Source organism: Myxine glutinosa, chromosome 5, assembly GCF_964187855.1.
Source record: "Myxine glutinosa chromosome 5, kmMyxGlut1.1, whole genome shotgun sequence".
Lineage (NCBI taxonomy): Eukaryota > Metazoa > Chordata > Myxini > Myxiniformes > Myxinidae > Myxine > Myxine glutinosa.
The window spans coordinates 23,422,250-23,446,546 of NC_136265.1; the positions used below are offsets into that span (position 1 = coordinate 23,422,250).

Sequence of the window (24,297 nt, forward strand, 5' to 3'; positions counted from 1 at the left end):
CGACGCAAAGCAATTCCCAACACAGAAACCCAATTTACCTTCCATTTCCTGCAGCACCTCCAGCTCGTCTGCGTATCTGTCTTCGAAAGCATCCTCAACTTCTTCGTAATCGTCCATGACTCCTATGGCACATTATCACAGGGTCAAGTTCAGGGTTTCTCTGAGGTAGTATGAGGGTAAGGGGGGACTGTTGAATTTGGATACATTATTCACTCTATGCAGCAGGGGGCTGGATGTGCAGGGGAGGGGATAGTGTGGGTGGGCATGGATTGGCTAGGCTAGGTGTGGGGTGGGATAGGCTGGGTGGAAGAAGGATTGTTGGACCGGGTGTGGGGTCTTGTGGGGTGGGATAGGATGGGTTGGAGAGGGGTGGGTGGGCTGGGTGTGGGGACAGTGGGGTTTTGGTTAGGTGGAGTGTACTGAGTGGGGTGTGGACTGGGTGTGGTGGAGGGGTGGGTCATGGTGGGCCAGGTGTGGGTGGGCATGGATTGACTGGGCTAGGTGTGGGGTGGGATAGGCTGGGTGGAAGAAGGGTTGTTGTACTGGGTGTGGGGTCTTGTGGGGTGGGATAGGATGGGTTGGAGAGGAGTGGGTGGGCTGGGTGTGGGGACAGTGGGGTTTTGGTGAGGTGGAGTGTACTGAGTGGGGTGTGGGCTGGGTGTGGTGGAGGGGTGGGTCAGGGTGGGCCAGGTGTGGGTGGGCATGGATTGGCTGGGCTAGGTGTGGGGTTGGATAGGCTGGGTGGAAGAAAGGTTGTTGTACCGTGTGTGGGGTCTTGTGGGGTGGGATAGGATGGGTTGGAGAGGAGTGGGTGGGTTGGGTGTGGGGGGACAGTGGGGTTTTGGTGAGGTGGAGTGGACTGAGTGGGGTGTGGTGGAGGGGTGGTTCAGGGTGGGCCAGGTGTGGGTGGGCATGGATTGGCTGGGCTAGGTGTGGGGTGGGATAGGCTGGGTGGAAGAAGGGTTGTTGTACCGGGTGTGGGGTCTTGTGGGGTGGGATAGGATGGGTTGGAGAGGGGTGGGTGGGCTGGGTGTGGGGGTGTGGGGACATCGGGACAATGGGGTTTTGGTGAGGTGGAGTGTACCGAGTGGGGTGTGGGCTGGGTGTGGTGGAGGAGTGGGTCCGGGTGGGCCAGGTGTGGGTGGGCATGGATTGGCTGGGCTAGGTGTGGGGTGGGATAGGCTGGGTGGAAGAAGGGTTGTTGTACCGTGTGTGGGGTCTTGTGGGGTGGGATAGGATGGGTTGGAGAGGGGTGGGTGGGTTGGAGAGGGGTGGGTGGGTTGGGTGTGAGGGGACAGTGGGGTTTTGGTGAGGTGCAGTGGACTGAGTGGGGTGTGGGCTGGGTGTGATGGAGGGGTGGGTCAGGGTGGGCTGGGTGTGGTGGAGGGGTGGGTCAGGGTGGGCCCGGTGTGGGTGGGCATGGGTGGGTGTGGAAAGGGCTGGAGTGGGGGTGTCGGGCTGGAGTGGGGGTGTCGGGCTGGACCCATCTCCCACGCCTGTTGCTGCCCGGTCTCGTTAATTTATGACATGCCCGATCTTTTGATAAACCCGAATTTACTTCCACCGTTATTCACCAAAACTTATACCAAGATAAAGTCTCCTGTAAGACAAATAAATCAAATATAAAAACCGTTGAGATCACAATTGGAGAAACACTTAAGAACTAATTAATTCGCTATTACCAGAGCTTCTTTACAGGAATACAAGAAGTACTGAATTCGCCATTAAAATACTACCAGAGCTCGGAGACGAGTAGATAAACTGTGGTGGCACAAATAACATGAAAACAGTTCCGCGAGACTCTTCACATCCGCATTCACCTTTGAGATGCCAGTTCAAATGTTACAGGTTATCACACTTCTGTTCGTTCTCCAATGAGCGGCGTCATGTTGGAAACAAAATTCGCGGGAGAACTGTGCGCGAAGGATCATGGGAGAAACCAGGAGAAACGCAGAATTGTGTTTCCTGATGAAATTTGCTGCGAAACGGAAAACCCTTTGGCATCCTGAACGCTAACTTAAAAACAGGAGTTTTGTGGTTCTGTTATCCAAAGGATGATGATTTTTAATGACGATATGTGATGTGAAGTGCTTGAAGTGTACTGGTATTTTGGTTAGCTCGAGTGGCACTTTCGTCGCCTTCTTGATTGTGGTCCATTTTAAAACGGAGGTTAAACTTAAATACCGTACTCTATCGAGTTTACTTTCCGTCATGAGGAATTTTTTTTGATTACTATCTTTCACTAGTTATGAAAATGTAAGGTTAACGGGGATTGACATAGATTAATTATTTATGAACAGGTTGTAGTTGTACAGTCAATCCGATATTAATGATTGGAGGAGATGCTTCCTGTGGAAACGTGTGACAGTGACACTGATCATCTGGATTTGCCGCTTCATGAACCTCTGAACGTGCTTTACCACAGCGGCGATTTCCTGGTGCTTTGCAAGCCTTGGGATGTTCTCATCGACTCCGTGTCTTCCAACGTTATTTCCCCCACGTCTTCTGCTAAGGACATTTGTACAACCCCAGAGAAAACGCTCACGATCCAGCAGCGCCTTCAAAGGTGTTTTCCCACCCTTATCGACCCCACAACGCGCCATGGATTCAGGTTCGTCTTCAGAGACATTATCTGTGATACCCCGGGAACCCTCGTGCCATCCTCTCCTCTCCCCTTCAATCCTCCCTTTTAAACCTGATCCTCCCACTCCATTTTAACCCTCACTCTCCCCTCCCTTTTAAACCTCATCCTCCCACTCCATTTTAACCCTCACCACTCTCCCCTCCCTTTTAAACCTGATCCTCCCACTCCATTTTAACCCTCACTCTCCCCCTCCCTTTTAAACCTGATCCTCCCACTCCATTTTAACCCTCACCACTCTCCCCTCCCTTTTAAACCTGATCCTCCCACTCCATTTTAACCCTCACTCTCCCCTCCCTTTTAAACCTGATCCTCCCACTCCATTTTAACCCTCACTCTCCCCTCCCTTTTAAACCTTAGCCGCCTCCTCCATTTTAACCCTCACTCTCCCCTCCCTTTTAAACCTGATCCTCCCACTGTATTTTAACCCTCACTCTCCCCCTCCCTTTTAAACCTGATCTGCCCATTCCATTTTAACCCTCACTCGCCTCCTCCCTTTTAAACCTGATCCTCCCACTCCATTTTAACCCTCACTCCCCTCCTCCCTTTTAAACCTGATCCTCCCACTCCATTTTAACCCTCTCTCCCCCTCCCTTTTAAACCTTATCCTCCTCCTCCTCCATTTTAACCCTCACTCCCCCCTCCCTTTTAAACCTGAGCCTCCCACTCCATTTTAACCCTCACTCTCCCCCTCCCTTTTAAACCTGATCCTCCCACTCCATTTTAACCCTCTCTCCCCTCCCTTTTAAACCTGATCCTCCCACTCCATTTTAACCCTCACTCTCCCCCTCCCTTTTAAACCTGATCCTCCCACTCCATTTTAACCCTCACTCTCCCCTCCCTTTTAAACCTTAGCCTCCTCCTCCATTTTAACCCTCACTCCCCTCCTCCCTTTTAAACCTGATCCTCCCACTCCATTTTAACCCTCACTCTCCCCTCCCTTTTAAACCTGAACCTCCCACTCCATTTTAACCCTCACTCTCCCCCTCCCTTTTCAACCTGATTCTCCCACTCCATTTTAACCCTCACTCTCCCCTCCCTTTTAAACCTGATCCTCCCACTCCATTTTAATCCTCACTCTCCCCTCCCTTTTAAACCTTAGCCTCCTCCTCCATTTTAACCCTCACTCTCCCCTCCCTTTTAAAGCTGATCCTCCCACTGTATTTTAACCCTCACTTTCCTCCTCCCTTTTAAACCTGATCTGCCCATTCCATTTTAACCCTCACTCGCCTCCTCCCTTTTAAACCTGAACCTCCCACTCCATTTTAACCCTCACTCTCCCCCTCCCTTTTAAACCTGATCCTCCCACTCCATTTTAACCCTCACCCCCCCTCCCTTTTAAACCTGATCCTCCCACTCCATTTTAACCCTCACTCTCCCCTCCCTTTTAAACCTGATCCTCCCACTCCATTTTAACCCTCACTCTCCCCCTCCCTTTTAAACCTGAGCCTCCCACTCCATTTTAACCCTCACTCTCCCCCTCCCTTTTAAACCTGATCCTCCCACTCCATTTTAACCCTCACTCTCCCCTCCCTTTTAAACCTTATCCTCCCCCTCCATTTTAACCCTCACTCCCCCCCCTCCCTTTTAAACCTGATCCTCCCACTCCATTTTAACCCTCACTCTCCCCCTCCCTTTTAAACCTGATCCTCCCACTCCATTTTAACCCTCACTCTCCCCTCCCTTTTAAACCTTATCCTTCTCCTCCATTTTAAGCCTCACTCCCCTTCTCCCTTTTAAACCTGATCCTCCCACTGTATTTTAACCTTCACTCTCTCCTCCTTTTTAAACCTGATCCTCCCACTCCATTTTAACCCTCACTCTCCCCTCCCTTTTAAACCTGATCTGCCCACTCCATTTTAATCCTCTCTCCCCCTCCCTTTTAAACCTGATCCTCCCACTCCATTTTAACCCTCCCTCTCCCTTTTACCCTTCTCCTCACTTTAATCCTCCACTCTCCTCCCTTTAACCCGGCCTCTCCCAATTTTGTTGAAAGACTTGTGGATTCTTTGCCTTCTTAACCCAGGTTGTGCCACCAGCTGGACTTCTCTACCAGTGGTGTCCTCTGCGTGGCGCTTAGTCGCAGGAGCGCTGCAGCGGCATTCCGATGCTTCAAAGAACGTCTTGCCACCAAGGCCTACCTTGCATTGGTACATGGTTGCACCACATTTCACATGCGTACTCGAGAACCTCCCGCTGCTGCTCAGCAATAGTTTGACATTTAATTTCTTTCGATACAATGCGAGCGTTACTTCATTCCCAACCACGTTTTTTGGATGGAGGGTTGAAGGTGAGCGTGGGGGTATTTGTCACAGATCAGGCCGATGACAACAAACCTGAGTCCATAGTGTATTGTGGGGGCTCCAAGTTCCTTGTAAGGAAACTCTTTCAGGAGTTGCGGAAGGCGAGAAGACGAGGCCATTTCGTAGGGTTCGAAGCTCGTTTATTCGTACAGAAATCTCCAGCACACTCTACGCGAACGGAAGTGGTACAGCTTTTATAAAGCCAAAACCCTCTTCGGAGGGCGTGGCTCCCACAACCGCGCGTGCGTCACTTCCACACAACCAAAAGCCCCACAGGCCCGTGCATGTGGATTATGACCAAACATAAGGTAACCGTCACATGCGAATAAGTTAACCGCGACATGCGAATAAGTTAAACGCGACATGCGAATAAGGTAACCGCTACATGCGCCCCCCCCCCCCCCCCCAGAATGCACTCCACGGGCATGTACGTAGTTCGCAGGCACGCTCGGCAATGCCGAGAAGGCTCGAGCAGTGCTCGGCCTCGGTACGCGTGAAAAAACGCCGCCGTGGGGTTGAGCCGACCCCGAGGGGCTGGTCAAGGCCTCGGGGGAGGCCGCCGAGGTTCCTCGCGGGCCTCCCGAGGTTGCCGGTCACGGATGCGCTCGGCAGTGCCGAGAAGGCTCGAGCAGTGCTCGGCTTTGGTGCACGCGAAAAGAGGTTGAGCCAACCGAGGGGCTGGGCAAGGCCTCAGGGTAGGCTGCCGAGGTTGCAGAGTCGGAGAAGTAGTTGCGCGAGTTGCAGCTTTCTACACGCGAGCTGTAGCTGTAGTTGTAGAGTGTAGTTGCGCGAAGGTAACGAAGCAGCCATGCCGCCAACGTCGGTGTGCGCGAAGGTAACGGAGCAGCAGCGCCCACGAAGGTAACGAAGCAGCCGTGCCGCCAACCTCAGTGCGCGCGCAAGAGATGAGCAGCAGTTCCACCCACATCTCGTAACTGCGTTGTTTCGGAGGGTCCTGGAGCAGGCTCGCCCCTCTGGTCGTAGAGGAGGAGCCGAGCGCGGTGCGCGAACCACATGGCCGCTCGTCGTTTCCGAAACTCCGGCAGTTCGATCGAAACTGCGTTCGAAACCGCGCCCGCATCCGTTCGGGAGAAGCCGGGGTCACCAGTTTAGGTGGCTTCCCTGGCCAGGGCGCGCTTGCCGTGTTCGTTTGCAGCCCCCGAATCCGTTCGGGGGCAGCCGGGGTCACCAGTTTAGGAGTTGCGGAAGGCGAGAAGACGAGGCCATTTCGTAGGGTTCGAAGCTCGTTTATTCGTACAGAAATCTCCAGCACACTCTACGCGAACGGAAGTGGTACAGCTTTTATAAAGCCAAAACCCTCTTCGGAGGGCATGGCTCCCACAACCGCGCGTGCGTCACTTCCACACAACCAAAAGCCCCACAGGCCCGTGCACGTGGATTATGACCAAACATAAGGTAACCGTCACATGCGAATAAGTTAACCGCGACATGCGAATAAGTTAACCGCGACATGTGAGTAAGTTAACCGCGACATGCGAATAAGTTAACCTCGACATGCGAGTAAGTTAACCGCGACATGCGAATAAGTTAACCGCGACATGCGAGTATGTTAACCGCGACATGCGAATAAAAGTTAACCGCGGCATGCGAATAAGGTAACCGCTACACTCTCTTAAAACCAGACTCGGTGTTATAATGGTGAGAACGTCCGCTCTGAATCTGGGAAGGTCGGTGGTTGGAACCCTGACCGTGCTGCTTCCTTGCTTGGCGCTCAGCATTTGAAAAGGATAGAGTACGTACAAACAACCATAGGTTGGCAACCACTGCACGGGCTTGATGGACCCAACGACCGCCTGCATTGAAATGCCTTGCAAGGGAACTCGTAAATTATTTATTTGTTTTTATCCGGAAGTTCACGTGATTGACGTCATTGGGCTTGGAAAACCTGTTTCTGGTTGTACTTTTGATTATTTATAGTTGTACTTTGAATACAAAATGTAGGCGAATGGGAGAGCGAGGTGACTTGGCGGTTATACAGCGACGTACTGATCGCGGGGCAACATCCCCGTGTAGTGTGGTGGTCGTGTTATGGAACCAAGTGTTGATCAGGTGATCAATCCCGGCTGCCCGGTTGACCTAAAGCCCTGGAGGCACATGCACTCGCCTCTGAGTTGTCTAGCCGAGGTTTGAATCCCGACCCAGCTATAAACTGCCATCCTGGTGTTTCACAGGCAGAGTGATTCATCGATGTATGTGCCGTACCTCGGATGGACGTTAAAGATCCACGGTGTCCTTCTCGAAGAGTAGGTGAGCTATCGCCGTCAGCACCCTGAACAAACGACAAATTCCTGCCCGAACCGGCAGGGGGCACTGCATTAGCGGCACCGCGGTGCCCTCAGCCAATGATGGAGCTTTGTGCTGCGTGCGCATGAAGAGGGAACACTAACGCTCAGACTTGCTCAGGGCAGGTCGACAATACAAGATGGTCACGAGTTTGTGGTTGAATCGTCACAAAATGAACGTGTTCCTCATTGTGACTGTTACAAGATGGTCACGAGCACACGTTTGTGGTTGAATCGTCACAAAATGAACGTGTTCCTCGTGACTGTTACAAGATGGTCACGAGTACACGTTTGTGGTTGAATAGTCACAAAATGAACGTGTTCCTCATTGTGACTGTTACAAGATGGTCACGAGTACACGTTTGTGGTTGAATAGTCACAAAATGAACGTGTTCCTCATTGTGACTGTTACAAGATGGTCACGAGTACACGTTTGTGGTTGAATCGTCACAAAATGAACGTGTTCCTCATTGTGACTGTTACAAGATGGTCACGAGTTTGTGGTTGAATAGTAACAAAATTAACGTGTTCCTCCTTGTGACTGCTTTACATGATCTGATTCGTTTTTGCTGAACTTTCGCTTGCAGGTCAGGGGTCGTGTTGAGGACGATTTGATTCTGGACCAAGCAATTGGCAACCGACCTGCTGGCAGCACGGAAGGGTTGATGTGTGTGGAGGGAGTGGGAGCACCAGGTGAGGAAACGAATGAACTGCGGGGAAATTGTCCGTGTGATTCCGTTGTGGAAAGGGAGTGTTTACTCATTCTGGACGAAGTGGGATCGTTCACAAAACTTTGGGCCATGGAATTGCATATCGGGGGCCGTAATCCGCATTACACTTACACTAATGATAGTTTTGGTTCAAACATTTTGGCCGACATTAGGTCTGTTTCCCCATGGGCAGGGTGATTCATCAAGGCTGGTTAAAAAAAATCCTGTTTATCATCGCCGCCCGCCCCATGAAAGTCGTCCGCCCCTAAAAAATCTTCTTCTTTTTTTCTGCTCGCGAAGTCAGTAAAATCCGTTCCCGCTCATGGAACGTCTTGAATAAACGGGAACCAACATTCTCTTGGTGTTGAACTCGACTCAACATGTGTGAGTGCTATAATAGCAGTAGCTGCTGATAGATAGATACATCTATGAGAGCTATAACAGCAGTAGCTGCTGATAGATAGATACATCTATGAGTGCTATAATAGCAGTAGCTGCTGATAGATAGATACATCTATGAGTGCTATAATAGCAGTAGCTGCTGATAGATAGATACATCTATGAGTGCTATAATATCAGTATCTGCTGATAGATAGATACATCTATGAGTGCTATAATAGCAGTAGCTGCTGATAGATAGATACATCTATGAGAGCTATAATAGCAGTAGCTGCTGATAGATAGATACATCTATGAGAGCTATAATAGCAGTAGCTGCTGATAGATAGATACATCTATGAGTGCTATAATAGCAGTAGCTGCTGATAGATAGATACATCTATGAGTGCTATAATAGCAGTAGCTGCTGATAGATAGATACATCTATGAGTGCTATAATAGCAGTAGCTGCTGATAGATAGATACATCTATGAGTGCTATAATAGCAGTAGCTGCTGATAGATAGATACATCTATGAGTGCTATAATAGCAGCAGTAGCTACTGATAGATAGATACATCTATGAGTGCTATAATAGCAGTAGCTGCTGATAGATAGATACATCTATGAGTGCTATAATAGCAGTAGCTGCTGATAGATAGATACATCTATGAGTGCTATAATAGCAGTAGCTGCTGATAGATAGATACATCTATGAGTGCTATAATAGCAGTAGCTGCTGATAGATAGATACATCTATGAGTGCTATAATAGCAGTAGCTGCTGATAGATAGATACATCTATGAGTGCTATAATAGCAGTAGCTGCTGATAGATAGATACATGTATGAGTGCTATCATAGCAGTAGCTGCTGATAGATAGATACATCTATGAGTGCTATAATAGCAGTAGCTGCTGATAGATAGATACATGTATGAGTGCTATAATAGCAGTAGCTGCTGATAGATAGATACATGTGTGAGTGCTATAATAGCAGTAGCTGCTGATAGATAGATACATGTATGAGTGCTATAATAGCAGTAGCTGCTGATAGATAGATACATGTATGAGTGCTATAATAGCAGTAGCTGCTGATAGATAGATACATGTATGAGTGCTATAATAGCAGTAGCTGCTGATATATAGATACATCTACGAGTGCTATAATAGCAGTAGCTGCTGACAGATAGATACATGTGTGAGTGCTATAATAGCAGTAGCTGCTGATAGATAGATACATGTGTGAGTGCTATAATAGCAGTAGCTGCTGATAGATAGATACATGTGTGAGTGCTATAATAGCAGTAGCTGCTGATAGATAGATACATGTATGAGTGCTATAATAGCAGTAGCTGCTGATAGATAGATACATGTATGAGTGCTATAATAGCAGTAGCTGCTGATAGATAGATACATCTATGAGTGCTATAATAGCAGTAGCTGCTGATAGATAGATACATCTACGAGTGCTATAATAGCAGTAGCTGCTGATAGATAGATACATCTATGAGTGCTATAATAGCAGTAGCTGCTGATAGATAGATACATGTATGAGTGCTATCATAGCAGTAGCTGCTGATAGATAGATACATGTATGAGTGCTATCATAGCAGTAGCTGCTGATAGATAGATACATGGATGAGTGCTATAATAGCAGTAGCTGCTGATAGATAGATACATCTATGAGTGCTATAATAGCAGAAGCTGCTGATAGATAGATACATCTATGAGTGCTATAATAGCAGTAGCTGCTGATAGATAGATACATGTATGAGTGCTATAATAGCAGTAGCTGCTGATATATAGATACATGTATGAGTGCTATAATAGCAGTAGCTGCTGATAGATAGATACATCTATGAGTGCTATAATAGCAGTAGCTGCTGATAGACAGATACATGTGTGAGTGCTATAATAGCAGTAGCTGCTGATAGACAGATACATGTGTGAGTGCTATAATAGCAGTAGCTGCTGATGGAGAGAAACATCTATGAGTGCTATAATAGCAGTAGCTGCTGATAGATAGATACATCTACGAGTGCTATAATAGCAGTAGCTGCTGATAGACAGATACATGTGTGAGTGCTATAATAGCAGCAGTAGCTGCTGATAGATAGATACATCTATGAGTGCTATAATAGCAGTAGCTGCTGATAGACAGATACATGTGTGAGTGCTATAATAGCAGTAGCTGCTGATAGACAGATACATGTGTGAGTGCTATAATAGCAGTAGCTGCTGATAGACAGATACATCTATGAGTGCTATAATAGCAGTAGCTGCTGATAGATAGAAACATCTACGAGTGCTATAATAGCAGTAGCTGCTGATAGATAGATACATCTATGAGTGCTATAATAGCAGTAGCTGCTGATAGATAGATACATGGATGAGTGCTATAATAGCAGTAGCTGCTGATAGATAGATACATCTATGAGTGCTATAATAGCAGAAGCTGCTGATAGATAGATACATCTATGAGTGCTATAATAGCAGTAGCTGCTGATAGATAGATACATCTATGAGTGCTATAATTGCAGCAGTAGCTGCTGATAGATAGATACATCTATGAGTGCTATAATAGCAGTAGCTGCTGATAGATAGATACATGTATGAGTGCTATAATAGCAGTAGCTGCTGATAGATAGATACATCTATGAGTGCTATAATAGCAGTAGCTGCTGATAGATAGATACATCTATGAGTGCTATAATAGCAGTAGCTGCTGATAGATAGATACATCTATGAGTGCTATAATAGCAGTAGCTGCTGATAGATAGATACATGTATGAGTGCTATAATAGCAGTAGCTGCTGATAGATAGATACATGTATGAGTGCTATAATAGCAGTAGCTGCTGATAGATAGATACATGTATGAGTGCTATAATAGCAGTAGCTGCTGATAGATAGATACATGTGTGAGTGCTATAATAGCAGTAGCTGCTGATAGATAGATACATGTATGAGTGCTATAATAGCAGTAGCTGCTGATAGATAGATACATGTATGAGTGCTATAATAGCAGTAGCTGCTGATAGATAGATACATGTATGAGTGCTATAATAGCAGTAGCTGCTGATATATAGATACATCTACGAGTGCTATAATAGCAGTAGCTGCTGACAGATAGATACATGTGTGAGTGCTATAATAGCAGTAGCTGCTGATAGATAGATACATGTGTGAGTGCTATAATAGCAGTAGCTGCTGATAGATAGATACATGTGTGAGTGCTATAATAGCAGTAGCTGCTGATAGATAGATACATGTATGAGTGCTATAATAGCAGTAGCTGCTGATAGATAGATACATCTATGAGTGCTATCATAGCAGTAGCTGCTGATAGATAGATACATCTCTGAGTGCTATAATAGCAGTAGCTGCTGATGGATAGAAACATCTATGAGTGCTATAATAGCAGTAGCTGCTGATATATAGATACATCTATGAGTGCTATCATAGCAGTAGCTGCTGATAGATAGATACATCTATGAGTGCTATAATAGCAGTAGCTGCTGATAGATAGATACATCTATGAGTGCTATAATAGCAGTAGCTGCTGATAGATAGATACATCTATGAGTGCTATAATAGCAGTAGCTGCTGATAGATAGATAGATACATTTATGAGTGCTATAATAGCAGTAGCTGCTGATAGATAGATACATCTATGAGTGCTATAATAGCAGTAGCTGCTGATAGATAGATACATCTATGAGTGCTATAATAGCAGTAGCTGCTGATAGATAGATACATCTATGAGTGCTATCATAGCAGTAGCTGCTGATAGATAGATACATGTATGAGTGCTATAATAGCAGTAGCTGCTGATAGATAGATACATCTATGAGTGCTATAATAGCAGTAGCTGCTGATAGATAGATACATCTATGAGTGCTATAATAGCAGTAGCTGCTGATAGATAGATACATCTATGAGTGCTATCATAGCAGTAGCTGCTGATAGATAGATACATCTATGAGTGCTATAATAGCAGTAGCTGCTGATAGATAGATACATCTATGAGTGCTATAATAGCAGTAGCTGCTGATAGATAGATACATCTATGAGTGCTATAATAGCAGTAGCTGCTGATAGATAGATACATCTATGAGTGCTATCATAGCAGGAGCTGCTGATATATAGATACATCTATGAGTACTATAATAGCAGTAGCTGCTGATAGATAGATACATCTATGAGTGCTATAATAGCAGTAGCTGCTGATAGATAGATACATCTATGAGTGCTATCATAGCAGTAGCTGCTGATAGATAGATACATCTATGAGTGCTATCATAGCAGTAGCTGCTGATAGATAGAAACATCTATGAGTGCTATAATAGCAGTAGCTGCTGATGGAGAGATACATCTATGAGTGCTATCATAGCAGTAGCTGCTGATAGATAGATACATCTATGAGTGCTATCATAGCAGTAGCTGCTGATAGATCGATACATCTATGAGTGCTATAATAGCAGTAGCTGCTGATAGATAGATACATGTATGAGTGCTATAATAGCAGTAGCTGCTGACAGATAGATACATGTATGAGTGCTTTAATAGCAGTAGCTGCTGATGGATAGAAACATCTATGAGTGCTATAACAGCAGTAGCTGCTGATAGATAGATACATGTATGAGTGCTAAAATAGCAGTAGCTGCTGATGGATAGAAACATCTATGAGTGCTATAACAGCAGTAGCTGCTGATAGATAGATACATGTATGAGTGCTATAATAGCAGTAGCTGCTGATAGATAGATACATCTATGAGTGCTATCACAGCAGTAGCTGCTGATAGATAGATACATCTATGAGTGCTATAATAGTAATAGCAGTAGCTGCTGATAGATAGATACATCTGTGAGTGCTATAATAGCAGTAGCTGCTGATTGATAGATACATCTATGAGTGCTATAATAGCAGCAGTAGCTACTGATAGATAGATACATCTATGAGTGCTATCACAGCAGTAGCTGCTGATAGATAGAAACATCTATGAGTGCTATAATAGCAGTAGCTGCTGATAGATAGATACATCTATGAGTGCTATAATAGCAGTAGCTGCTGATATATAGATACACCTATGAGTGCTATAATAGCAGTAGCTGCTGATATATAGATACATCTATGAGTGCTATAATAGCAGTAGCTGCTGATAGATAGATACATGTACGAGTGCTATAATAGCAGTAGCTGCTGATAGATAGATACATGTATGAGTGCTATAATAGCAGTAGCTGCTGATATATAGATACATGTACGAGTGCTATAATAGCAGTAGCTGCTGATAGATAGATACATGTACGAGTGCTATAATAGCAGTAGCTGCTGATAGATAGATACATGTATGAGTGCTATAATAGCAGTAGCTGCTGATAGATAGATACATGTACGAGTGCTATAATAGCAGTAGCTGCTGATAGATAGATACATGTATGAGTGCTATAATAGCAGTAGCTGCTGATAGATAGATACATGTATGAGTGCTATAATAGCAGTAGCTGCTGATAGATAGATACATGTACGAGTGCTATAATAGCAGTAGCTGCTGATAGATAGATACATGTATGAGTGCTATAATAGCAGTAGCTGCTGATAGATAGATACATGTATGAGTGCTATAATTAATAGCAGTAGCTGCTGATAGATAGATACATGTACGAGTGCTATAATAGCAGTAGCTGCTGATAGATAGATACATCTATGAGTGCTATAATAGCAGTAGCTGCTGATAGATAGATACATCGATGAGTGCTATAATAGCAGTAGCTGCTGATAGATAGATGTATAAACGCGAATCAGACATTCTTTTGATGTGGTTTTTGTCCTCTTCCATGTCTACCAAACTGCTCAATATGCATGTACCGGTACCATGAAGTGATATTTCGTGGCGAGGAATTCTCGTCAAATATGTATGAATGCTATGGCAATAGCTGCTGACATGTATGGCAACCGGACATTATTCTTAAAAGCCGAAGTTTTGGTCTACCATTGTTATATGTATCAGCAAATATTAAAAGTAAACAGAACTCAATGTGACAGAGGTTTCTTTATTTTCTTTATTTGAATCGTATCAGTGCGTACATACGAAGGTTTACTCGTTTAGAAATCATAACATGATTCATCATGTATGTCCGATCAAGTATATTTCAGAAAAAAACATATTGTGCGTTGAATAATCCATTAAAATTTCACTCTGAAAAAAAACAAAAAAAAAACAAACCCTCCCTCCCTACCCACTTTTTTGAAAAAAAGTGATGATAAACAGGATTTTTTTTTAAACCAGCCCAATGTGCCGTCCCTCGGGTGGACGTTAAACTGGGCATCCCGTGTGCCCACATTAGTTGGTCTCCGTCAAACGTCCCATGGTGTCCTTCACAAAGAATACGCGAGCAATCGCCGGCACCATGAACAATTCACAAATTCCTGCCTTAACCTCAGTAGAGCGTTGAGCCTGGCCTGCCTGTTCATGAAAGACTCGGGCCAAGCCCCCCCCCCCCCTGCCAACCAAACAATAAAGTGGGAATAATTGTGGCTGTTAAAGAAGAAGATTATTATTATTTGTTTTATGGGAATTTTTGTGAGCATCGGATTGAAAGAACTAACACCACAAATACATGTATAATACCGTATCCTTTTGTGCACAGGCTGTGAGAATCCCAAGCCGTGTCTCACGAGGCTGACGGTCCTACAGATTGGCTTCTATGACGGGCAGCCAGCATCGAAGGTTCTTCTTCAGCCAATCACTGGTACCCCGTGGCACTCACGTGCTCAAGCCGTTTGGAAATGCTTTTTGACATCATTTTATTTTGGCAAATTTTAATTGAGTAACAGCTTACCACTGGTAGAGGAAGAGGAAGAGGAAGAGGAAGAGGAAGAAGAAGAAGAGGAATGAGAATATGGAGATGACAAATTAATTTTGTCAAAAGGTCAAGGTCACATAAATCGTCAATTTTTTTGTAATTCTTTAAAGTGTTTTCATTATGTTTAGCATATAGAAAAAGTCTGGATCTTATGGAAGACCGAGTCGCCGGAGGCATTATGTCTTTGGGTTGTCCGTCCTTCCGTCCGTCATAGGTTTTCGTTACCATGATAACTTGAGAACGGCTGAAGGGATCCAAGTCAGACTTGGTGCAGGTATGTATAATGAGGTATCGATGAACTGATTCGATTTCGGGGTCATGAGGTCAAAGGTCAGAGGTCATGTTAGGTAACAATCCTGTTACCGCGATAACTTGTGAACCAGTAATGGGATTTTCAGCTTAATCCGCCTATAACACCGGCTGTTAGAAGCGTCTCATCGGCTAGCAACAAACGAGTGTATGAATAACAAAATAATGATGCAAAGATGAACTGATTTAATTTTGGAGTCGAGAGGTCAAAGGTCAGAGTCTGTAATAGGTTTTTGTTACCGCAATAACTTGAGAACGGCTGAAGGGAACCAAATCAAACTTGGTACAAGCATGTATAATGATGCAAAGATGAACTGATGAATGGATTATGGATTCAAGAGGTCAAAGGTCAGAAGTCCAGTTAGGTAAAATTGTTTACTGTGCTAACTTGTGAACCAATGATGGGATTTTGACCAACCTTGGTACAAGTATATGTTGTGATGAAAAGATGAACTGATTCTATTTCTGCATCAATGATCAAAGGTCAAAGGTCAAGTCAGGAAAAATTGTGATACTTTAGAACAGCTAAAGGGATTTGAATCAAACTTGATACAAGTATGTATAATGATGTATACACCTCCAATCACATTATTACGTCATGTCGTCGAAGATTGCCGTTCTAATTATCATTTGTGATGGTTTTAGGCCATCGCAGGCTTTCGGTTGAAATCTCACAAGGTTTCTTCTTGTCCATTGATTAAGTATATTTTGGAAGCCAGTTTGATGGCTCGATACTTGATGACAGAAATTTCTTTACTAATTGTGGTTTGTCCTCAGGACGGACTCACCAGTTGAGGGTTCACTGTTCTGCGGCCGGGCATTGCGTCGTCGGAGACTTCACGTACAGTGGCCGCTCGGACACTCAGCCATACCGCATGATGCTTCATGCATTCTACCTCTGCCTGCCTTTGCCTAATGAGGACATACAGGTTGTACACTTAGTGATGTGGGCTAGTATTGGCGATGTGCACGTCACATGAATTGCTCGGCGCAACACACTCTCACAATAGGCCCGAGCTCTGCTGATCTTGCAGTAATGCCTTTTTCTAGTTATTCTTCGATCTTTTCAGTTATTTAGAAAAAAATAAACGGTCATGCCGAGCCATTTATTTTTGATTAAATGTGACAGGTAACATCTACGGACCCCTTCCTGCCAGAGGTTGACCCCTGCTGGTGCCCCGAGGTGGACGTTTGTTCCATCAACGATGCCATGGCTGCGTTGCAAAAACCCACACCACATGAAAACGACGCAGAGACGGAGGACAAGATCATGACTGCGGGGATGGAAGTGGTTCATCAAATGACAGAGGAAGAAGAAGCCGTTCTAGTAAATTGGCTCCTGGAATGGCCAAATGAACCCGAAATTCCACAGGATATGGATAGATGTGCTGTTATTAATGTTGACTCACAATGTGCAACTTTGGATTGATACAGCTGGATATTTCTGACAGTGAGATAGGTGACCATGTGGTGGTGCAAGTGGAGAGTCAGTTGCCACGGTTCGGGGCACTTCCTATGGAGCAATTGTACCATGCTATATTTTACTCTGGACTAACCCCTCGCCTGCTTTTCTACTGAAAGAAAACACGGTCACTGGGTGAGAGGTAGACACATCGCAGCAAGAACTTGCATCACAGACTGACTATGCATTTATTTGACCTTTGACCACGGATCCTTGCCGTTAAAAACCAGATGCTATTGTTGTGTAGCTCCTTATATTTCTTCGGAGACACCATGTTGAATAAGACCTACTGCATGATTGAAATGTTGCTTATTCTCCATGCCTACATGCAATGCATCAATTTCCTTGCCGAAATAGGCATCCTTATCGTACACTGTTATGGCAAGAAGTAGCACACCACAGGATAAATTGGTCTAAGGGTTGTTGGTATTGCCACAGAAAAACTGACTGTGGTCCGTGTGTGGCTCATAATTGGGTTGTTTGCCTTGGCATGTTCGTAGCCATATTCCTTTTGCACACGTGGCCTATGCATTATTTTTAGTTTGAATCTCGCACGCTGTCCTGAAATGGACGCTCTTAACTTCTATTTTAAATGATGACGGGCCAATGAGCTCTGTTTCGAAAAATCTAGGTGATGTTCAAGAAGGTGTTCCTTGCCGTATTTAACCCTGACAAATAAACAATTCTGTTCATGACTAAATGATGGCAATGCTATGAGAGATGGCACTGGGTCCATAATTGCAACGATGTTGGAATTGTGTGCCACCAGAGGGCTTTATTGCTTATACGCTGAATGCCTAAACCTGGAAGGCCGAAGCAGGGCAGTCCAGTTCTCAACCACATCAACCACATCAACAACTTGAAGAAGGATATGGGCCGCCTGGATATGGTGGAACGACACAGCGATGCCTGGTCGAGAGGACCGGAGCTGAAGATTAATGCAATCGAGTTCGGCCGTAGAGGCAACTTTAGAAGAAGAAGAGGGCATTGCCAGCAAGTACGCTTCCTGTGGCTGCCTGCTTTATTTCCCCGTGTCCTATTTACTTGAAGCAATCCTACAGTGTGCAGTGGCAGTATCGCTCCCCACTGTGAGCTAGGGATCCTGCACTCGCGGACTTGGCACAGTTTTAAAGCAGTTGGTGTACTTCGCATTAAGTAACAGGGGATGAAGGCATAGGCCCTCCTTCTTGCCTCGTTGGCTGATTGTTTGAAATTCAGCGTGAACAACGCCTGATGCACTCGTTGGTTTCAAATTTTTCTCTTGGTCCATCAAAACCTTCCCTGCCGTGGGGTCTCTGATGGTTCACGCCAAGTTTCTCTTCTCTGTCGACTCCAGATGGGCCAGCATTCTGCCGTCCTTCATTGTCAGTGACTCGAACAAAGAAACAAATCGGACTGAGTGTTGAATGATTTATTTATTTTTCCAAACTCTGCAACCTTTACCTTTTCTCATAAACCAACCAGATTGTGCTTTCACACACCATTAGCCAAGAGAAAATTACAAATTGATATATATTTAAAATGTCCGTTTCTCTCCTTAAACCCGTGAATGTAATTACATATTTGTCTCTCCGCGAAGGGGATGCAAGATTATTGGAATGGACCTGTGTGTCCGTGTCCACATATATTTTCCCTTTAAAAATGGTTTTCTCTGCAACCGCTTGTCTGATCAATGCAAAACTTTAAACACAAGAGGGACTGCCCATGGAGAATATTTCATTGCTAACCCTGATGTCAGGTTTGTCCTCAGGACGGACTCACCGTTTGAGTGACAGGACTCGGACTGAGTGACAGGTTTGAGTGACAGGACAGGACTCACCGTATGGCAGCTTTGTTGGATTAAAGGGGAAAAAAATTGGACGTTTCCTCCGAAACAGCTGAACAAAAAAAAAATTGAAACTTGGTATATGTCAACTCCCCATAGAGTATCTTTTGTGATAACAATGATGTCATCAGTGAAGTGGTATCCCTGCCATAATTGGTGGAATTGAAATTTATCCAAAAAAATGGACTTGATACATCTGATTTTTGATGTGCATAACCCATGCCAAGAAATTATGTTACTTAGTATGGTGTGCAGGGATGATACGGGTATATGGACCATAATAGTAGCGTGTTCAGTTAACGATGGTATTTTTGTTCAGAATGATTGCGCGAGGCGAGACTATGCGCTCTACGATTGCCGTTCTGGTTTATTTTGTGCTTGAATATTTGAAATGTAATCGTGCGTTGGCAAAGCACGTACTTATTAAATGATGAAGAGTAACTTTTGATTGCCTTCGAGTTCGGAATGTGCAATGAAACTCCATGGGTTCTGCATTCGGCGCTCGTGTTTATAAAATACGAGCAGGAGTACCCGGCCTTGCCGGGTGAGGGGAGGAGGCTGCAGAGGGAGGGTTGAGGAAGGGAGTGGAAGGGGGTGAGGGGGGGTGGGATAGGGAGGGGAAAGATATACTACATATACATATTTTGGAGGGGGGGGGGGGCTTTGACAGGCTACCCTGTTTTGGGGGAGCGGGGAAGGGAAGGAGGAAAAATTTACCCATGCAAAGAGTGCTTTAACCTCAGTGTTGCCCAGGTAAAAAAGGAAATTGTAATACCAGGTTGCGCTACACGGTACACATTTACATCGAGAATTTACGCTCCTCTCCTGGTCCCCCACACCCCCGCATGAGGCCGCGGCCACATAGCCTATGTTACCCCCCAGACAAAGTTGTATTTGTATTTGTACCCCGAGTAAAGTTTCTAAGTATTTATAGCTGGTGTAGCCGGCGTTGCTCAAGCGAAAAAGAAACATTAACATATTTGAAATGAGGGCAAATATAATGGAAAAGCAATTACATCCAAATCAGAATCCATCACAAATGTCAAATCATCATTTTACCTTTTTGTTGAATATATGCTGCTGAATGTGCCGTTGATCACGTTTCTGAGTTAAGTATGATGACGTCAGGAAGAAGAAAAATTCTTACCACTAACTTCGACTGCTTCCGGAATTGTTTTATTATTTGTGTTCAAATGTCTGGTAGTTGTTTTGTATTTATTTATTAGAATGTGTACTTGTATATAACTGTCATTAATCAAAAAGGCTTTGGCGCTATTGAGCGTTATTTTTTATATATTTTTTTTATCTCCTCAATCCCAAAAAAACGAATTGTTTTTTCAAAAAAAATAAATATATATATATATTGCTGAAAACACACCCAGACACTCACTGATGAACCTCTGAACTCTGAAACATTGACGAAGATTCGTTCAGCCATCTCTGAGAAAAATGGCGACATACATACAGACAAACAGACCACCGGCTCTTATATAGTAGATTACTTCATGTCAATTGGACTCGTTTTTTTTTGTTTGTTTTTTTTTTGCTTAAAATCCGCACTGATCAAACCCCGAGAAGATCCTTTGGTACTTGTATGTTGTTTGGGGCCATCTATTTATTACGTACGGTACTTCCCTTTTTTGGTTTGTTTGATACAGGTGATTATTCACCCCTAACTCTGATGCAGTGGTTAGTAGAAATATGGAGGTTTGGGGGAAATGGTAGAGTGGGGTTGGCAGTGCCTAACCCAGAGGTTATTTCTCTTTAAAACCATTTTTTAAAATCAACTTACGAGGGAGGTCGTGTTGCTCTTTGGTGATTTTCTACAAGTTGTCAGGAGGGCTGATTCGCTGAGTCTCCCTTCCATCAATGTAACATCTGCTCCAATATCCTCCAACTATCATTTACCTACTATCATCATACTACCCAAACAAACTCTTCCTCCCCCCTAGGGTGGTTCTTCAAAATGAAAGTTAGAAAAGTCATGCTTCTAGCACTTCAAATTTTTTGTATGTATGAAAAACCCTTGTGGTGAAATTTTAAGCCATTTGGACTAAATTTAGGGGTTGCACACAGAGTTTGTAATTTCACATATTTGGCTCGCATAAATGTTTGGAGTTGATAATTATTTATTCTCCACTGCTATAGTGCTATACTGTCGTGTGGTTCCCTCAATTAACACTTAAAGAACCATGGAAGGCATACGAGCGTCAATGGAGGCGTTTTGAATCCAACTATGTGGCGGATTATATGTGAGGAGGAAGAAGAGTACCAACTTACCTGGACGGGTCTCGCCGACGTCTTCACCTGGAAAAAATAACTCAAATGGAAACTGATTTGAAATGTACAGAAAAAAACGAAAGGATTAAATCGGAATGCGACGATAAACTATAAACTAAATTCCTAAATGGAGCGCTCCCTCACCAGACTTAGAAACACAGACAAAGGGGAATATAAACTGGATAAAATAAAATACGTGTGGGTTATCGTGGCACTTAGCTCAACTCGCTGCCTCGTCAGCAATCGTCCAGACCCCAGCGCGCAGTCTTGACGCGGCTCCGGCGTTGGCGGGAAACCGCTCGTCGTTTCGTGCGCGCGCACAAAGTCAGGCCTCCGTTCTCCTCGCACGCCAAAGGATGGTTTCAGCAAGAGTGTCCAAGGCCAGGGGTGAGCAAGAGGCAGGAACGTCGAGGGACAAGAGGAAGATGCGAGAGGCGAGGAAGGGAAAAATGAAGGCGTGAAGGGCAAAAAGCAAGAGCGCAAGAGTCCAGGGTTAGAGAGCAAGAGAGAAAATGTCCGTCCTTGAGTTATTTTAATGTCGGCTTGTGACGTCATCAGGGCTTCTCCACCAATCAGCGCACCGCTTCTTGCTCGCCTCTGACGTCCTCGGTGGTCCTCACCAATTGGCGCTCTGCTTCCTCCTCAGCCTTCCTTCCACCAACCAGCGGGTAGCTTCTTGCTCCGCCCTGGCCAATCACGAGGCCCTTCTTACCCCGGCCTTCCCGTTGGTCAACTCCCGCCCAATGGCGAGTTGCTTCTTGCTCCGCCCTGGCCAATCACGGCTCCTCGGGGCGTGTCTTCAGCCTGCCTGCCTTCCGTGTGATGTAGCTGGTGCGCCCCAAATGGCAGTGTTCAGGACTGGCTTCCGGTTGGTTTTATGATTATTATTTAGTGCAATTAATGGGCATTTCTCACTAGTGTCTATGGTGCACAGTCAAAAGAGCCAAAGGATAAATCACATAGGGTAAGACATACAAGGGATCATTTATCCTTATCCCCTAAGCTAGTTAACATGTCCCGCCCCCTCGTGACGGGGACGAAGATACACCTTACTCCGACATTCGGATAAACAGAACTTATTACATGGTGATGGGTCTTACCCGACATCCGGAGCATGATACCTACACAAATCTACCTGACTACATATCACTACCCCCACAAACATAACAATACTTGTGATTTTGACCATTACAGTTGACCGATGACCTTGCTATGTACCGCACATTTTGAAGTTGTTTTTACGTTTTTTTGTATTTTTTTGTATACAAGATCGAGGTTCATGAAAGAGCCAACATTAATCACACAAAAAGTCAGACCGACACATAAAACATATAATAAGGGGAGCGGTAGACAAGATGGGGAGAGAGGGGGAAGGACACAAACGCAACATTTGAGAGCAGGGACATCGAGAGAACTGTGGGAGGGAGAGGGCTTGGGGGGAGGTGGGAGAGGTATAAAACATATGGACAATGCAAGGACTTCCAGGAAACAAGTTGGAATTTCAAAAAGGTGGATCTGGGGTGAATTAGCGGGGGTAGAAAAGATCAAGGTTTTGGATGGGGGGAGAAAAGAGATGGTGGTGAACAGCTGTGTTAAAGACCTGGAGGGAGGAGTGCGATTGAAGGGAGTGGGGGAGTTTGTTCCAGAGGCGGGAGAAAAGAGGAATGAAAGAGTGAAGGTGAGCAGAGAGCCGAGATTTTGGCAGTTTAACCATAAGAGGGTTGCTGGCAGATCTTGTGCAACCTGTAGGAATATTTGGGGGACAGAGCACAGAGAGAGTTGGGGGAGCAAGGCCGGAGAGGAGTTTGTAGAAGACAGAAAGACCACCAACCTGACTGCGGTGAGTGAGTGAAAGGCCCTCGGAGTTAGCTCCATCGCGGGAGATTCCAATGATTCTGAAAGCTTTGGTTTCAACAGCGTGAAGCCGAGCTAGGTGGGAGGGGGGGAGGGGGGGGGGGGAGGGGGGGGGGGGGGGTTGGAACAGTATTCCATTGAGAACCCTAAGTTAATTTAATACAGTGCAGCTGTACTCTGGTGTATGCAGTTGCTCTCATTGAAGAGGACAATCGTCTCCTGACAAGGGATGAACAGCAAACACAGTATCTGCTTCAAGTTGTGACAGAACAACGCAAGAGGTTTCTCGATTGCAGGAAATCAACGGTTATCGGGCACAAACAATGTCGAGCTGGAAACCATGAGTCACTGTGCAACCCCTAAAACTTGATTTATTCAAAAAATATTTCACAATCAGAAGTTTTACCTCGACACCAAAAAAATGAAAGGTTAGGAGTTAAACAATTCAAAATTTTTTTTTGGCCTTATGTAGCTAAGAACCACCCTACTCCTCCTCCACCCCCCCCCCCCGCCCTCTCTAACTGACTATTCGTACTCTCCCTCTAACAGCCTCTTCCTCCCACCTCTTCGAGCAGACTTTCTCTCACCCCCTCAAACACACTCTTCCTCCTAGCAGACTCTTTCTCTCACCCCCTCTAGCAGACTCTTTCTCTCACCCCCTCAAACAGACTCTTCCTCCCACCTCTTCGAGCAGACTTTCTCTCACCCCTCAAACACACTCTTCCTCCTAGCAGACTCTTTCTCTCACCTCCTCTAACAGACTTTCTCTCACCTCCTCAAACACACTTCCTCCTTCTAACAGACTCTTCCTCCCACCTCCTCCAACGGACTTTCTCTCACCCCCTCAAACACACTCTTCCTCCTAATAGACTCTCCCTCCCACCTCCTCTAACAGACTTTCTCTCACCCCCTCAAACACACTCTTCCTCCTTCTAACATACTCTTCCTCCTTCTAACATACTCTTCCTCCCACCTCCTCGAGCAGACTTTCTCTCACCCCCTCAAACATACTCTTCCTCCTTCTAACATACTCTTCCTCCCACCTCCTCGAGCAGACTTTCTCTCACCCCCTCAAACACACTCTTCCTCCTTCTAACATACTCTTCTTCCCACCTCCTCGAGCAGACTTTCTCTCACCCCCTCAAACACACTCTTCCTCCTTCTAACATACTCTTCTTCCCACCTCCATGAGAAGACTTTCTCTCACCCCCTCAAACACACTTCCTCCTTCTAACATACTCTTCCTCCCACCTCCTCGAGCAGACTTTCTCTCACCCCCTCCAACACCCTCTTCCTCCTTCTAACAACTATCTATATCAGACTCTTGCTCCCACCTCCTCGAGCAGACTTTCTCTCACCCCCTC

General features: G+C 45.2%; 2 protein-coding genes across 2 annotated transcripts in view; one reads left to right on the top strand and one right to left on the bottom strand.

Annotated features, from left to right (window-relative positions):
• Window positions 1–1,791, bottom strand: part of CHTF18 (chromosome transmission fidelity factor 18) — a 35,465-nt gene extending 33,674 nt beyond the window's left edge. The window contains exons 1-2 of the mRNA XM_068117637.2: window positions 1,737–1,791; window positions 39–122 (exon numbers count right to left, since the gene is read on the bottom strand). Coding sequence (XP_067973738.2) covers window positions 39–122; window positions 1,737–1,782 — 130 coding nt within the window. The 5' untranslated portion in view covers window positions 1,783–1,791. The remainder of the gene's footprint in view (window positions 1–38; window positions 123–1,736) is intronic.
• Window positions 1,792–2,269: 478 nt separating this feature from the next.
• RPUSD1 (RNA pseudouridine synthase domain containing 1) lies at window positions 2,270–17,674 on the top strand. Its single transcript, XM_068117627.2, has 6 exons — window positions 2,270–2,611; window positions 4,668–4,791; window positions 7,835–7,940; window positions 14,988–15,089; window positions 16,290–16,441; window positions 16,642–17,674. Exons 1-6 carry the CDS (start codon window positions 2,343–2,345, stop codon window positions 16,939–16,941), a joined length of 1,053 nt encoding a protein of 350 aa, XP_067973728.2. The 5' UTR covers window positions 2,270–2,342; the 3' UTR covers window positions 16,942–17,674.
• The last annotated feature ends 6,623 nt before the right edge of the window (window positions 17,675–24,297 follow it).

What these genes read in the sequence shown, in the direction of transcription:
- RPUSD1 (XM_068117627.2), top strand. Translation starts at nt 2,343, where the DNA reads ATGCTTCCTGTGGAAACGTGTGACAGTGACACTGATCATCTGGATTTG. An exon ending in ACAACGCGCCATGGATTCAG is followed by an intron (nt 2,612 to 4,667) that starts GTTCGTCTTCAG and finishes TTCTTAACCCAG; the next exon opens with GTTGTGCCACCAGCTGGACT. An exon ending in CCAAGGCCTACCTTGCATTG is followed by an intron (nt 4,792 to 7,834) that starts GTACATGGTTGC and finishes TTTCGCTTGCAG; the next exon opens with GTCAGGGGTCGTGTTGAGGA.